The sequence below is a fragment of the Nasonia vitripennis genome, chromosome 1, assembly GCF_009193385.2.
Source record: "Nasonia vitripennis strain AsymCx chromosome 1, Nvit_psr_1.1, whole genome shotgun sequence".
NCBI classification, from domain to species: domain Eukaryota; kingdom Metazoa; phylum Arthropoda; class Insecta; order Hymenoptera; family Pteromalidae; genus Nasonia; species Nasonia vitripennis.
This window is the reverse complement of record NC_045757.1, coordinates 19,392,645-19,409,282: the sequence shown is the minus strand read 5'-3', so window position 1 is coordinate 19,409,282 and position 16,638 is coordinate 19,392,645. Positions and strand designations below refer to the sequence as shown.

Sequence of the window (16,638 nt, the reverse complement as noted above, 5' to 3'; positions counted from 1 at the left end):
CGACTCCCGTCAAAGGCTTCGCGCGTGCGCATTGTCAAGTAGCGCTGCCACCCTCGCCGCGGCAACACTGCGCCGAGAATTCAATCGCCGGCTCGCGAGTCGCGACTCTTCGCGCGCACAGACAAGCCTGCAGAGTCGACGAGACTACTTACCGCCTAATACGAACTATATAGCTACTGTCAAGTTAACAGTATACACGCGCGGCAAGAGAAACCGGCAACAAATCGTCGAGCATTGTTGGGCCTCGAGGATACGATCATTACTGTGTTGCTGGATTGGTGATCGTCACATTCGGCCCAAGCTGCAGCCACCGAGGAGAAAAACCCTCCGAGAGGGACTGAGATGCACGTGCTGCAGGTCGGCACGACATTCGACGACGTCGACGTGAGTTGCGAACTTTGTTCTTATTATTCACGTATCAACGAGGCCTTAGACCTGTATTTTCGTCGCGACGTGTTTCACGATTCGTCTCTATGGTTCTGCGCCTCACAACTTACTTATGAGCGAAAGAATCGGTCGGCCGCCGCCGGTGCTTTTCTTTGTTTCGCCCTCTCCGACCTCTCCGTCAGTTGCATCGCGTGTACGCACAGGCAAAATCTGCCGCCACCGTCGTTGGCACCGTTTCTCAACTATTTTTTTGTCTCGTTCCGAGTTATCAGGTGCAATTGTTGTCGTGAGGATCTCCGGGATCCCGTTGAAGAAATATAAATATGTCGTGATTTTTTTGAAAAAATGTCCGTACACCCGTACTTAATGTTGCACGCGCGCGTCAAACTCGAGCTTTTTGTCGAAAAACCTTCGGGCGCTGATAGCCAACCGCCGACATAATGCAGGTATGTTCCACTGCAGCCTATCTCGCTCGAATCATAAAATATATGTTATATTGGAAAAGAGTAATGTGTGCGGCTCGCCCGTGGAGGTATTATACTCGGATAACTAAGCGCCGGCTTCTTTGTGTTTTTTCTCGGGACGGTGCATAGTGTCAACAAGACGGAGGAAGAAGGTGAGAGGCAGCGCATTACAAAGAGGCGCCGTCATGTCGCAGTCCTCGATTTCCAGTTGTAAGTCGTCGTTGGAGTCGAGGAAAAGGGCCAGGACGTCGTCGCCGGAGACCCCGGCGCGCAAATCGCAGCGGAAAAGGTAGGCAAATTTTTTTGTGTCTTATCGTCCTGTTTATTTGCTGTAATGAGCAGCTGCATACATTCTTATGAACCACCAATGGCTCAACAGTAGTATAGCCAAAATTTGCTCTTAATATTGATGTGTACATTATTTAACAATTAATTAATTAAACAAATACTGATCAACTATAGTTGTTTTCATTCATAGTTAAGGGTATTGCCTTTATGTAATACTTGAAAGTATTGGAAGGCTTGATTTACGCAAAAATAACTTATTTATTTATATTATATTTATTAAGAAATGTATTTACACCAATACAGAAATTTGCAAAAGTGTGTTAGTAGGTTTCCTAGATACACTGATGATCACATACACAAGGTGTAGCTTTTTTTGACCTCTTGTTTGTTTATGTTTCTCTGCCCTTCTCTCTCAACTTTGTCCTTGTCCAAATACACTAGAGCATTCTTTCATTACCTAGCTTTTACTATTCCATTCGCATCATAACTTTATATTTTGTCTGCATCTGTCAATTCATTAACTTTGTTGTATGTACAAGCATACTTTCACAAAGAAGATAAAGTGGTATAGTGTTTTTAAGTGACTTGTTTTTATTTAAATTTGTATTTTGTTTAAAATGAATAATTTTTATTTATAAAGGTTTATTCTGAGTTTACCGAAGAAGTATTTAGAAATAAGTAGTCAAGCTTCGTCTGAGAGTTTCAACAAATGTGACACACAGAGTACTACATCATTTAGCATTACTGCTGGTGCACCATCGGAAGCACCAACGGAAACAAGTTCAAGTACCTTAGAGTATGCATCACTTGCAACACAGTATGGCATAAGCATAGATTGTGTCAAACAACATTACTCCATCCTAACAAGTACAGCCCAAGTCCTAGTTATAAAAACAGCATTGATAAAACAAGAAATAGTGAGTCCAGAAAAAGCTTTGCAAACATCTCCAGTTTTTCGATCCAAGAAGAGAGGGCGAAAACCAAAAATTAAAATCGAACCAAAGTCAGAAGAGAAATTAGATTCACCACGAGAAGGAATTCTTAGTAAAAGAGCTAGTAGAAACATTCACAATTATTTTGAATCTTTTAGCAACACTTTGAGTATAAAACAAGAACCAAAATCAGACGACTCACTTGAAGAATTTGAAGAAAAAAAAATTCTGCAAAATCGTAGTCAACCATCAAAACATCAAGATTTCATGCAAAATGGTAGCCTATCACGATTACGAAGCAAAAGTTCTTCACAACTTAGTCAACTATCATCATCCACAAGTCAACGATTTTCTCAAAGCCATAGTTGTAGCCAACAATCTATTCAAAGTAGAAGTAGTTCATTGCGAAGTAGTAACCGAAAATTAAACCCATTGAATTCAAGAGTTTCAAAAAAGCTTACTCCAGTAGAAAAATGGACTGAACTAATCGACTCTTCTGGTGATGAGTTTGCAGATTCGAGGCCTAAAAAAAAAGCATTAAATAAAACTGCAATTCAGACAACACAAGAAAAGAATGAAACTCTTGTTTCAAATCCTTTTTCCAAAATTAAGAAACAAGATTCACAAAAATCAAAAGCTAAAAGCAACTCTTTTTGGAGAAAAAAGTTTGGTAGTGATGATGATCCTGCCACGAGAAAAAGAAAATTCTTAAAATCTTTTAAATTAAAAAAAGGAGATAAGTCCGATCATGTAAATAAAGATTTATTGGACTCTGTATCAAAAGTTGAAGTTGAAAAAGAAGACTCAGAGGAAGAAAGAAAAGCTGATAAAACATTGACATGTAATAGAATGATTAAGAAAAAAAGAATAAGCGCAAAAAATAATACAACTATAAAGAAAGATTCCAACAATATTGAGCTTAGCACACAATCATCAGTGGACAGTTTATCTGTAAATTGTCAATACTTCAACTCAAAGACTGTTGAAACTGTAACTTCAATGCCTAGCCAATCATATCCCTATAGTTCTGTATTGTCTTTTGGAGCAGATCCATCTGATTATGAGCCAGATAATGAAACCAGAACCAATGAAAAAATTTGTGATTCAAATGATAAGCTATCTCAAGATTACGTAAATAGCGTTGTTGGTAAGCATGCATTAACTATTCGCTTAATTTAAGTTTTAAATAAAAAAATATTATAAATCAAATAATATCACAAGTCTAATATAACAACAAAATAAAGTTAAAATAAAAAAAAACATTAATTTCATTTTTAAATGATTAAAATTAAATTTTTTTTTCAGATCATGATAATTCAAACTGTGATAATAACTTGGAAGAAGAAGAAAATAACTTGAATGACAGTTTTTTGTCACTAGATCTTATGGAGTCTTCGACAAAAAGCATAGATGTAGAGTTAAGTGTTAAACCTCTTAAAGAACAGAAATGTTCAATTCAGGAAATAAATACTCATACTGTTAAGAAACCTCGCGCAAAGCCAAAAATCATAAGCGATAGTAAATTGCTTAAAAATACAATTATATTATCAGCTCCTAAAAAGATTGGCATTCGAAAACACTTGAAAGCTAATTCCAAAGCTATATCCCCGAATTCTAATGAACAACTTCCAAGGTAAAGTTAATCATAATTTTTATAATATAGTTTTCCATAAGTAACAAAGCTATATGGTGTTTTTTTTTATTAATAGTGTAACGTCACCGTTAAAAGTATCTAATGGTACTGATAATCAAACCAATGATGTACCACCATCTGGGTCTGAACCTAAATTTAATGGCATCACAAAAAATTTGCCTTTGGATAATGTAACGCAGCAACAGAAACAGCAGCAGCAGAACCAGCAGTCAAACAGCTTAAGAAATAATGTTGGTGTTGAAGAGAGCTTTGATAGCCTTTGCGAAGACATCACCGAGCTTACAAACTATGATGGACAAGCTGAAACTATTACTCTGTACAAGGGAAATAATCAAGACGATGCAGACGTTGAAGTTCTTTCTTTATCGGCGGGGAATAGCCCAAATAGTGGACGTAAGATTGAATATTTAATTATATTTATACTTAGCATCAATTATTCGTTATTGCTAATAAATATACGTTTTTTTTTTCGATATTTTATAAAGATTTTAAAACGCCGACGTGTACGTTTTTAAATAGCGACACGAAAGAAAAATCTTCATCTAGTTCAAATATCTCAAAAACTAGAAAATCACCGATCAACTTCCAGCGCGATTCTCGACTCTCTTTAAGCTCTCCTACTGTAATTAAAACTCGAAGAAATACGACTCCTAATGATACGAAAACAAAGTCTTTGCTTGACCCAAATAACGCGACAAATAAGAAATCACCAATCACCTTCCAGCGAAGATCTCGACTCTCTTTATTAAGTTCGAAGTCAGGATTTTCTAACGTTAATGGGGCCCGTGAAGATAAGAGTTCTAATGGCACAAACGACAAGTCTTCGCCCAGTGCAAGCAACTCAACCTCTAGGAAGTCACCAATTACTTTTGAGCCGACTTCTCGACTTTCTTTGAGCTTGAAGTCATCTACTATAACTAAAGCTCAAGAATGCCTAACTTCTGACAAACTCAACAACAGGTTACAACAGCAAAATCTATCATCTTCTGTAAATTCCTTAAGCAAAACTCAACAACAACAGCCAACTGCATCTGAATCTACAAGTTCTTTTCAAACGTCCTCTACTTTTGTTAACAAAGATCCAAGGCTGAATAGGTCTATAAGCCCAATAAAGTCAACCAATGTAGTTTCAAGGGATCCGAGACTTAACAGGTCGATTAGTCCAACAAAGCTTCCAGCTTTGACTGATCCAAGGTTAGTAAGGTCCAACAGCAGGCCCAGTTCTCCTACCACATCTGTAGTTTCGACAAATGAAAGTCCAGGTAATGGCCACTTCAAAAATAAGTATCCATTTCAATATGCATGTTGACTTCTATCAGCAATACATTTATATAATATTTTTCGAATACTTTTTAATACATATATAAATTTTTAATACATATATACTACATACACTAGAACTGACAAATAACTTAAAACTATGCATAATTTCAAAAGCTTTAGCACAGACACGTAATTATATGTTTTATTTCAATTTATCTTTCTTGAAATAAAGATCCAAGACTGCAGAAAAGAGCAGAAAGAGAAAATACTGAAACAATCATTCAACAGAGGCAGGAAATCAACCTTGTTAAGCAAGAAAATCATTCGTCGATAACCATCAGAGATTCTCAGTCAGCCCAAAAAAAGGCTTCCGTATTTGAACGACTGGGTAGGAAATCACCGTCGCCTAATAAGCATATAGATGTTAAAAAAGAATTGATGGACATTGTCAAATCTGGCAAAGTACGATCAATTGGCTACTATGATAGCGATGATGAAGAATGTATGTCTATACATCCAGGGGACATGTTTTCGTATGTAATTTAGAAAATAATAATTTTGTGTATAGTGTATAAATGATTTTTTTTTCTAGCTAAATGTTACTTATATTAAAAAATCTTAAAGACGATTTGACAACTGCGTAAAATAGCGTAATTTTATTACGTTTAATTTTAAAATTAGTTGATGATTACTTTTATAATATGTTCATATATAATTGAGTAGCATTTTGTATTATTCTTTCTAAAACAAAAAGGAAAATAAAACAAAACAACAGCAATAATAAAATTGATTGTTACAGGAGCGATGAAGAATCAAATGCAAGCCCACCGCATCGAAAATTCACTTCGGAAAGAATGCGTCAAAACGAAGAAATCAGAAATAAGCCAATGTCGATCAAAGATCGACTGACTTTAAACACCTCTAGAATGAGTCAACGAAACCCATCTTCTTTTGCAACTCCAGCAGTGCCTACGACAACGGCTACAACTACAACAAGGACAACCAGATTAATAAATAGGATAACGTTTGATATTAATGCTGATAACCAATCCCGAGTCTCCACAGTATCAGCAACCACTACGCAGCCATTTATGCAAACAGTGCCTAAGGTATTAAGAGTTGTGATAGTTAAAGTTTGCTTTTAAAAAGGAATCATTTGTGTTTCCAATTGGAAACGTTTTTTATCAAGTTTATTAGAAAACATTTAAGTAAGACATTTTTTAATTTGTAGGTATCTGGTATGGCAGCGTATGCATCCCAGTGTAGGAAAGAACCTTTCAATACATACAGTAACAATGATGCAGCTTTTAATGCAAACTTCTATAAAGACAATTCTGCAGCTCTGAATGATAAATTCTATAAAATGAATGCTGCACAAATGCGGAAAGACGTGGACAATTTAAGTCAATTCGGTTGTTCTCCTACCATTACTTTTGACAATAATACACAGCAGACTCATGATACGGACTCTATGTTTATGGCAGACACAGTAAAAATTCTATTTTTCAAGAGATTTTGTTTTAGAATGTTACGATATGGAAACTGTTCAATGGAAATGACAAGCTGTCATTACTCCCATCATGTAAATATTATAATATCATTTATTGTATAACTTGGGTTCTTTAAAATTAATTTTCATCCTAATATTTTTTAGGTGTATTCGTTACAAAAACTTATAAAAGAGAAAAAACTCGAGGTATTAATGCCCATTCTAGACTGTGCGATTCATCAGAAGTTTAATTTCTTCTTGCAGAATGTTTGGAGTTCGCTCCTGCCTAAACTTAATGACGAGATGTTTAATGTCTACAACAAACTTTATCAAGCGGAATTGCGCTCCGAGCGATTTTTGAACGAGCTGCTTGGCTATTGTTTGAATTCAAAGCTTTACACAGTCGAGTCTTTCGTTAAGAAACTTGCGATGTTTGTAGAAAAAGGCAACAGAGACTGGGTGCGAAATATTTGTGTGGCAATCAAGCCCAAGATATCTGATGGCTTTTGCTGGGAAACAATCAAGTGTCTGGCGCAGAAAGCTGTACCGCCAGTAGATATGATCGAGCTGACGATACTGCAATGTCTCAAACGAAAAAAGAATTCGAGTCATATTAATGAAGTTTATGATTTAATCAAAAATAAAATAACTAATTTAGAAAGAAACAGGATGAGCCAAACAATGCTCAAGCAGTTTTATACACTTGTTCAAAAAACGTGCTTGGTAAATGAAAAAGAAGTGTTGAACACCATTCCCCTTGCAAGTTCAGCAAATGATGTGACAGAAATTGCAGTCAGGTAAGAGAGAATTATTTGCAAAAAATATTTTCGTTTAAAAAATTCAAAAGTCAAAGTGATGACGGTAAAAATTAATATTTATTTTGACGAAATCTGCGCTTTTTTAAAATTGTTAATTATAAAATAAAGGTTTTTAAGGTATTAACTAGATTTTGTCGGAATAAATTATTTTTGTAGTTTATAATGGTGCTTTGCAAAATTAAAAATTAAATACTTTCACGTTGCATAGCAGTCCTGCAATTTCAAGATGCCAATCAGTTGAAAGCTTAAAATCAGCGGAAGTTGAAAACCAGGGTCTGACAGTTAATACTTCTTGTAATGTGCAACAGCCAATAAATTCGCCCGTTGATGTTCTAAAAAATACACCAACCAGAGGAGAAAGTACAAATTTTTCGGAATACACTGTGAATGAAGTTGGTAAGTATACTTATAATGTTGTTAAGTAGCACATGACAAAAGATTTGACAGTGTAATAATAAACATTCAAAATTAGTCTTGATAGTTTTTAGTACAATGTTTACTTTAGATTTATTTATTTTATTAACATAACTAATTTTAGACTCCGGTGACCCTACAAGTGTATTTAGGGATCGCTTCTGGAAAATATATCTCAGAGCCAGTGTTATTGATAAATGTTTGGCTCATGAAGATTACGATGATGTATGGAATACATTGAATGAATTCTGCAAAGAAAATGTGCAAGATACTCTATTAAAACGTGCATATTATCACATTTTGTGTAAAAATGTTAAAACCTGCCAGCGACACATTTCAGAAATCATCAAACGTGCAGGTAACAAAAATCACGATCTTGTAGAGTACTTAACAACATGCCAAGATGAGATTCACCAATGAAGCAGGTCAATCATTTTTTTTTATTTTTTTTTTTTTTACAATGGCAACTGATGTTTTCCTATAGGAGAGAGATTTATTTTTATCTGTAACTAAGAAACTGTGCTTCAATAGTACTTTTAGGTTTAATAATCTTAAATTTTAGAGACAGCAATTCATATGAAAAGTACATTTTTAGTTGTTAGCTAACACACTGAATTTTCATTTTAAAATTACTTATCTTATTCAAGAAAAGTATTATATATAATAATTTAGAAACTTATAACAAGGTCAAACGATAAAATGAATTTTAAATTTTATTTTTTTACATTGGAGAGTAAAAAATGTATTCGCTATACATCCACGATATGTAAAATTATTGTTAATTTCTAAAACAAAGATAATGCTGGGGAAAAAATACTCAAATATGCAACAAGCTTCAAAATTGTTTAATCATGAAATCGAAGCTTGTTTTTATATAATGAAGAAAAAATATATATATATCTCGTTAGCGACATTAAACCGTGTTGATATTATTAACAAAGTTTGTTATTATAATAGTTAAAAATAAAATATCTTATAACGCCTATAAAATAGCACACGACCTAAATTTTACCATACATTTTTCATGGTAATTGATTGTATAAGATTTTATTTGCTTGTATCAGAGACGTAGAAGAAAAATCAAAAGGAAAATTGGTGGTGTAGAATAAATTAGCGCAATAAAAAAGATTTTTCTTCCACCATTGACTTTTTTATTCATCAAATCCTGTTATATAGTGTTTTATCTTGTATTATTTTTTTGGGACTTTCTGCAGTCCGCAACAGATGGCCGTCATCACAAAAATGTATCGACCTGTTATTCGATGTCGGAATTTACGCTTTGATTGACTTAGGCAACAGCGATTTGTGGGTAATGGCTTTGGACCTGCTAAGCTCGTTAAAAATTATTGAACCCAACGAGCCAAGAACCACCTTTGTGCTCATTTGCACTGAAATTTATTTAGCCAATAGCGATCCTTTAGAAGCACTATACTTATTGCAGAGTGAGTTTTAGCTTCATTTTGTGAAATCAAGTACTTTACGTTTACTTTTTTGCAAAAGTTTGAAGGAATTTGAAAGTGAAAATTTTTTTTCATACTTAATGTTAATAACTAACAATTTAACAGTTTAATGTACAAACAAGGAAGAATAAAAATGCGCGAACTAATTTATAATTATAAGTATCTCTGATACATCCCTTTGGTAATTAAGGGTTGCAACGGACATATATTTATATTTATTAATAATTAGTCCACATGTTTTTATCGCTATATTATAATGCTTCTGAAACTAGAGTTTCAAAGGCAATAAGAAAATCATGTTTCTTAAATATAGTTTGTTAAATTCGAAGTTGAATTTGAAACCATCAAACTTCATCTTGTAAAAAAGTAGCATTTTTATTAATGTTTCTTAGTTTCTGTCGATTTACAAAAAATCGATGGAAATTGCTGTGTGTTGATCAAAGTTGAGTAGTGAGGATTCTAAAGCATGTATTGATTTTATCGTCATAAAAGCTCGATAGACAAGAAATGATTTATTAACTAATGAATTGATGGCATGTAAGTAAGAATCAGTGCCATATTGAAATTACATAAAATTTTTACATTCTTTTGAATCTGCATTACTTACCAAAATTAATCCGTCTTTCTTACATTTTGAATTATTATTTGCAGGGACGAGATTGATTAAAACCAATCGCGATGAATGGCTTACTAAAGATCACACGAAAGATGACGAAAAACATAGAAATAAAGTAGTCATTATTCTGCTCAAAGCTTTGTCTTATAATGAACCAGAAAAAGCAGTTTATCTTTTCAAAGAACTTTTGACGGATCAATACATTTACTACTATCCAATTGGTATGTATTAATCAAATTTATCAAATTATTTTAATATCATACTCATATATCTCACTTTAACTGCTTTGTAATCACGCCACTTATTTTTACAGATCTTCGCCTTTATTTAGATAAGCTAATGTTATTGTTACTTCTAAATGGCAAAGACGAATTAGTGGCTGATATGTGTAGATTAATCATAGGTAATGATTTAACATTACAAAAATCAACTTATCGAGAATTAATAACCAGAATGCTTCCAATTGATGAAGTACTAACTAATCAGGTATTAGATTATGCTATACATCTTGGATACTACAATGATATACAGGTATTCGTTTTTTTTCTAAACTTATCATTGATTCTCTCGAAAAATAATTGGATTTGATTTAAGTGGGAAAATCAATTATGTTTCAGATAAAAAATGGTTTCACAACGGTTATAATCGATACAAATTCTTCAGAAGAGGAACTTTATTTGATATTAAGGAGGTTAATATATATATTAAAACTTAATGTTGGACCGGTAATCCATCGCCTAAGGCCTAATCAGTTAAAAGTAACACTGATATTTGAGGTGAAAATTAATTTACATTAGTAATTTTGTTTGTAACAGAAAAAAATATACCTTTATGTATAAAATATCTACCGAATTTCAGGATATACCAGTGGAAAAACGGTTGTACATAAATGAGGTGGCTGCCAAACGTAGTGATACATACATAAGTATTCGTAACCTGGTTAATAAAATGTTAGCCACGCGATTTACTCCACCCATCAGAATTTCCCGTGGAAAAGTAAGCAAAATTTGTAAGCTAATGAGCCGAACTCTTGTCGATTATTTGAAGCATTGGGATTAAGGTAATTCAGTTACTTTTTTTTTATATTTTTGACCATGATGATGAAAATCGCATTTCACCTTTATGTGTATGTATTTAATGTTTTTTTTATAATTTTTTTACAATGAATCGTTTTCATTAAAATTATTGTTATTGTGTAAGAAACGCTTTTACTCTCTGTTCAACATTTGATTCAACATTTGTTTCAAGATTTGATTTGATGAATATTTTCGAAAACTTATATTATTTAATTGCTTGTTATGAAGAGCATGTAAAAAAGTTTAAAAAAAATGGAAAAAATAGGACTGCTACTTTACGTGTATACACTAGGCAATGCATACATGATTTACGTTAGTAAAACACAAATCTTAATTTGATTTGTAATCAGTATTTTTTGTATTATATACTTTGTTTGTTTCATTATAAGGGTCAATCATTTTAACTGTAAATTTACGAAAATACTATACTATTTAATAAGATATTAAAGATACGATTGCTATTTATCTATTACGTTCTAGACTTGAATAAATATCTACAACGTGCAGGTTGTTGTTGTATTTTATAACTTGTACTCTACCATAAAAATTAACAATTAATAATTTTTATTTTGTCAAATGTATACAGTTTCTAAACTTCAAAACTTGAAGGTGCAAATCATTTTATATTATTAAATTACATAATAATAGTTGTTAGAATTATCACATGTAAGAGGTATATTTATCGCATTGGAAAAATAAAAAAGAAGCTATTTTGGTATCACAGTAGAAGTAAATAAACAGACATTCAGTTTTATTTCATCGTTATACGATTAAAGTATGGTTCATTTTGTAATAGGCCACGATAATGGATATAAATTACAAAGAAATTTTATTAATAACATTAATAAACAGTAACTTTGTAATTGTGAATGCAATGCTTCAAAACTTAAATTTTCAAATGCGATTAAATAGCACATTTTGGTGACGTTAAAAATATATATGTACACAGAATTGTAGTAGACATATTTGCCTAATCGAATTCTGGAATGTCGTCAAAAGAGTAGCCTGGAACCTTGCGGTAAGCTTGTACAGCTACCCGTACATGATAAGCACCTGGTATGAACATGAGAGCCCCCAAAATTATAATTGGCCACATCCGATCGGAATACTGCAATTCAATAAAAATCATATTAGCATCAATAATTACATAAAGCTTGCCTAGAGGATTATTACAACTCTGCTATATCTTAAGATTTTACTTTGCACGTAAAATACTTCATCCATAAGAAAGTATTTTTGTTTTTACTTTAATTTTTGTTTTCAATAAAATACATTTATTTTTGTTTTTTTATAATTTGATGCTTGTATAAAACTGTGATTTATAAGGTAGCAAATCATTTCTAATGTAATAGTTGAGTTAGATTCGTAAAAACATCGAATTTCTATTGAAGCCTAATTTTGTACATACAGCCTCCGATAGATTTACTTTACCTTTGTATCAATATGGCCACTCACTATTAAGCTACCTGTTACAAGCATCACAGTACCTCCAACAAATAGTAGTGTTGCCAATGTTATAGCCTTCCATGGTATTTTTATCGGGGGGGAGACAAACTGTGAAGAATCATGTTTTATTCATCAAGTTTATACGAGTTTAATAATGATAAAATAAATATTTCAAAACGTTAACGTTCTGCCTGAGTACCTGTGAATCCACGAAACCATTGTCGGTTTCGGTGAGCTGTGTGTAATCCACGTTGTCGTATTGTCTTTCCCTCACACCTTTTCTTCTTGACATACTCAATTTGTGAATGTAATCTGAAAACGAAAAATGCGATATGTTCCGAGTTAGTTAAAAAGGCAACAGTACAACTTAAAGGCAATTTTAAGCTGACAAAACTATTACAAAGAAACGAAAATGATTTCTCTATAAAATAAAAGCTTTCGCAAGAAAGATGAGTATAATTTTGAAAGTCGCAACTGTACAAAATCTCACCATCTCGATTTCGTTCGGTATACGAGACGTGTGACAATCGGAGGAAAATCCTAGTAGTACAGCAAGAGACGGTTCGACGGGGAGTGGCTTGCACGAAGCGGCTTGCAACTACGGAACTTGGCGATTTCTCATCACCGCGTAAAAATAGAAAATCAGCCGCCTGGCGTGCGAGTCCTGCGCACTACTCGTCAATTTGCCGTGTGTGCGTGTAGAGAGAGAGAGAGAAGGACAAACTCTGTCTACTATATCCGTCAGTGGGGCTTAATGATTTGTGTGCGCTGATGTTTGCACTGGTTTTAAATGTGAATGGCGAATTCGTGAGGCAGAAGCTTCAAAGTGCGCTTGCTCGTGTAAAGCTTTGCTGTATCAGTGTACCTACGAAGTAGTTTGCTTTCGGTTTACGGGTGCGCCATTCGAGTCTGATGAATTATTTTTAACGGCATCATTCCCTCAGAATGAGATCAAATCAATACTTACTGTGGAATAATCGATTTCGATATCGTCGATATTATGCTCGAGAGAACATTTTTCTTTAACAATGTTTTTAATTCAATATTACAGCTATTGCTAAGATGTATTGAAAGATTTCCGTTAGAATGACGCGTACGCGTGCATCTCTTTTTAAACTTTGTTAATTGCGTACATACATTCTTATGATTTCATTAAATAAATCGTTCCTATCAGATCCTATACCGTCGTACCGTACGCTGCGATTTCTACCAAGCGGTCATAGACTTTTCCACTGCGTCAACTATAGATATCCATGAATATTTGAAAGCTCGTACGCTAGTTTGCCAAGTATCGTCGCAAACATCAGCGCAAACATCGCCAGCACCAATTAGCATGTGAATAAACAAACTTCGAGACCGAATAATTTTCTGCGTAATGCGCGGATTACACCCGCTTGCGCAATTTTCGTGTAAAGCTGCGAAAATTTGTATGAACCGTCTGCTAGCCGTACACTAATAGCAGACGCTGCAGTATTCATGGCGCCTCGAATTATCTTATAGATAGATCTCCCCCGCAGGTAGACGCGCGCGTTCCAGGTAGATATCGCTGTAAATAACCCGCTCAGTCAGCGCGATTGAAAAAAAGTACAGCATAATATTTATTCATGTACAAAACCGTATTAAGCGCGCGGTCTAACCTCAAACGAGACGAGCGCGACTCCGATTGAATACTATGAACCGCACAAACGGTATTCCCACAGCCGATTGTCGCTTCGTGCGGCGGGAGACGCAGTGAGGCCAACCTTCCGCGGCGGGTGCAGGTGCACTGCAGTGCGTATGAAGCGACTGTATATACATGGTAAAAGAGCAGATCGCTCTGTCCGGTGCGTCCCGCGCGACAGAGAGATAGGCGGCCGCACATACCGAGCTCGCTCTTGGAAACGAGACTGACGCTATCGTCGGCGGCGACGCTCTGCTGCAGCCCGATCAGCACGTCCATCCAAGCGATCTATCTATAGGCTGGACGACGCGAGTATCAGCTCGAGCTGGACATCCTCCTTCGCGCAGCAGACTGTACGAACGGGAGAGTGCGATGCGTCGCACTGACACTATAATGCGATGCCCTGTGTACAGTGAGACCACCGGCCTATTTATCGATCGGCTTACTTCGCTCGGCCGTCGACGATGACTCCTGCTTGGCTGGGCTGCCGCTGCTGCTAGCCGCGGGTTAGGCGAGGCTCCGCTGGCTCTGCTGGCTCTGCGGGTCGAGCGACGTCGTCGCCGCGGTTTTCGCCTCGCTGATGCAGACGATGCTACTGCCGTTGACTTTACTTGGCCTCGTTGTCGACGTACTCGCTGACATAATCAGGCTAGAGAGCTATTTACGGAGAGCGCGTCGCGGCTTTGTTTACGTTTTTGCAGGTTGCTCCGCCGTGCGTAGGTGTCGCGAGTACACTACTGCGGGCAGACTATAATAATACTAGCGGGCGCGCCGTCTGCTGCGACGTTGTCGCGTGTTCCGCGCAGCTCGAACTGCTCGAACTGCTCGAAGCTAAAGCTGGACACGTGACCAGGGAGCATTTTGGCGCCAACTTTTGAATCGCTTGTACTGTTATAGTGAGGGAAGACGATTGGCTGATTCTTTGCGAAAATGTCTTATATTATGTTATTGATTTTTTGTAATCAATGACAATTGTTCTGTTTAGAACTCTGTAGTTAGACTCAGTTAATCGTGCATTTATTAACGTTCATCAAGTATCACATTCTATTATACTCACTCCACATGTTGAACCCCATCGGGATCTGTGTAACCGGCATCGGGACGTTTCCACTCAAACAGCCTACGGGATATTTACTTTGATGCTTGGGTCATTCATTTCATTGAACCTCGCACCTGAAGAAAATCGACAAAAGTGCGTTACTACATGAATAAAAAAACATTACATAACTTTTTCGCGTGTAAATCCGTATTTTTCCGAATCTCTGCCATAAAATAAAACGTACGTTCCCCGTCCGTTGTCTTGTCCCTCATTTTTCCCTTCGAAACCAACAACGATCATCCAAAAGTAGATATGTTCCTTAAGCAACTTAACTCTCACCTGTGCACGAACTTACCAAATCCCACGCTCATATGCTCGCTGGCGATCCTGATCCTCCAATATTATGCAAATCAGCCAAGACGTGAAGGGCGCGAGGAGATTTGCGGCGTTAATTTCGTGCATCGCGTACACGAAGCTCGCGCATGATCCCCCGAGCGTATATTATACACATCATAGACTCTCACCGCCTCCGGGAAAACAATCGCGGGTAGAGACTCGCTCGTCGTCGATAAAGAAACTCGAAGTGATAAACGACGGGAGAAAGCCGTTTCGACGCACAATGATTTTGCACGAGGCTGCCAGGCGTATAGGCACTCGATGAGCACTGCAGATGTCGTCGTACTTTGGCGAAGGAGCTGCTGATGCTGCGAGTCTGCCGTCTGCGTTGGCGCATGCGTGCCTCCGTATGGGGGGATGAGGGGATCCTGGGAGGAAGGGAGGCGCGGGGAGGTAATGTGACGAGGAATCGAGGAGCTTTTATTGGTCGGCGAAGCTCTAGCGGAGGGATGAGGCTAACGGCGAGTTGGCCCAGCAACGCGATGTCTCGTTTGGATTTCTTTTTTTTCGGAAAAACAAAGTTATAGAGTTGCGGAAAAGCGGGTCGAGACAAGTTGAAAGCTTCCTCTCTCTCTCTCTCTCTCTCTCTCTCTCTCTCCACGCGTTTATTTAGGATTGCACTATCAGCATGCACGCCGGCGGGATAAGCGTCACACTTTAAATTAACGATGATAATTCTCAGATCAGCGCCTACCAAAATCCAGCCGCAAGCTCTCGCCCTTCGCTCATTCCCGCGGTTTTCGATCGATTCCCAAGCCCAACCGGCGCCTCGACGTCCGAATACGCGCTGCAGCATCAGAAGCAAGCACACTGTATACGCCTCCGAGGCGGGAAAATTAGAGGAGAGATAGCTTCGAGGAAGGCATGCCTGCGGCGTCCATAATACACGTGTTGTTCTAGAATATAGTGCGCTGTGGGGAGCTTTTCTCGTTTTCCTTTTTATTCGAGGCGGGAGTCATACCGTACGTCTCGAACTGGGGAAAGATGATCTAAGGGCTGCTGGTGCCAGCGTGTTACGCTCTTTTATTACTGTTATGCTGTTGTAAAATTTAAAGAGTCCAAGTGCACGTTATAGTTAAATCGAGGAGTTATCTGAAAAGCTCTTTATAAACTTGATGAAAGCGCGGGATCTCGTTCATCGCGCTTGGGAAAATCGGAAAGTTTCTATGTGGTTAGTTCAATTCAGGCAAGTTGGAGCATAATTGAAAGTATATACGTATACAGCTCGCTCTGTAC

At 36.5% G+C, this 16,638-nt stretch overlaps 2 protein-coding genes across 9 annotated transcripts; one reads left to right on the top strand and one right to left on the bottom strand.

Moving 5' to 3' along the window:
- Window positions 1–95: 95 nt before the first annotated feature.
- Window positions 96–11,567, top strand: LOC100678762. Of its 3 annotated transcripts, none has more exons than XM_031931802.2 (17): window positions 96–384; window positions 981–1,140; window positions 1,780–3,218; window positions 3,377–3,704; window positions 3,781–4,118; window positions 4,211–4,987; window positions 5,221–5,521; window positions 5,788–6,097; window positions 6,220–6,570; window positions 6,643–7,274; window positions 7,504–7,691; window positions 7,834–8,067; window positions 8,924–9,151; window positions 9,821–10,006; window positions 10,099–10,316; window positions 10,403–10,561; window positions 10,644–11,567. In XM_031931802.2, the coding sequence occupies exons 2-17, from the start codon at window positions 1,037–1,039 to the stop codon at window positions 10,842–10,844; spliced, it is 5,994 nt and encodes a 1,997-aa protein (XP_031787662.1). In that variant the 5' UTR covers window positions 96–384; window positions 981–1,036; the 3' UTR covers window positions 10,845–11,567. The 3 variants fall into 3 exon arrangements, with proteins under 3 accessions (XP_031787662.1, XP_031787666.1, XP_031787667.1); XM_031931806.1 differs by having other exon boundaries at window positions 97–384; window positions 7,507–7,691; XM_031931807.2 differs by lacking the exons at window positions 9,821–10,006; window positions 10,099–10,316; window positions 10,403–10,561; window positions 10,644–11,567 and having other exon boundaries at window positions 97–384; window positions 7,834–8,134; window positions 8,924–9,018.
- On the bottom strand, window positions 11,405–15,694 carry LOC100114926 (uncharacterized protein). 6 transcript variants are annotated; one of them, XM_032596324.1, is made up of 5 exons: window positions 14,414–14,729; window positions 14,171–14,355; window positions 12,507–12,619; window positions 12,293–12,415; window positions 11,405–11,969 (listed from the first exon to the last, which is right to left on the bottom strand). In XM_032596324.1, the coding sequence occupies exons 2-5, from the start codon at window positions 14,244–14,246 to the stop codon at window positions 11,832–11,834; spliced, it is 450 nt and encodes a 149-aa protein (XP_032452215.1). In that variant the 5' UTR covers window positions 14,247–14,355; window positions 14,414–14,729; the 3' UTR covers window positions 11,405–11,831. The 6 variants fall into 6 exon arrangements, with proteins under 6 accessions (XP_032452215.1, XP_008217418.1, XP_031777744.1 ...); NM_001159855.1 differs by lacking the exons at window positions 14,171–14,355; window positions 14,414–14,729 and adding exons at window positions 15,025–15,140; window positions 15,362–15,694 and having other exon boundaries at window positions 11,409–11,969; XM_008219196.4 differs by lacking the exon at window positions 14,171–14,355 and having other exon boundaries at window positions 14,414–14,776.
- Window positions 15,695–16,638: the final 944 nt, after the last annotated feature.

Bases quoted from the DNA above. Each gene is read 5' to 3' on its own strand.
- LOC100678762 (XM_031931802.2), top strand. From the start codon at position 1,037: ATGTCGCAGTCCTCGATTTCCAGTTGTAAGTCGTCGTTGGAGTCGAGG. The intron at 5,522-5,787 runs GTATGTAATTTA...TGATTGTTACAG, and splicing joins CATCCAGGGGACATGTTTTC to GAGCGATGAAGAATCAAATG. The intron at 7,275-7,503 runs GTAAGAGAGAAT...CACGTTGCATAG, and splicing joins GTGACAGAAATTGCAGTCAG to CAGTCCTGCAATTTCAAGAT.
- LOC100114926 (XM_032596324.1), bottom strand. From the start codon at position 14,246: ATGGACGTGCTGATCGGGCTGCAGCAGAGCGTCGCCGCCGACGATAGC. The intron at 12,620-14,170 runs GTATGTGCGGCC...TTTCGTTTTCAG, and splicing joins CGTTTCCAAGAGCGAGCTCG to ATTACATTCACAAATTGAGT. The intron at 11,970-12,292 runs GTAAAGTAAATC...ATTGAATTGCAG, and splicing joins GTGGCCATATTGATACAAAG to TATTCCGATCGGATGTGGCC.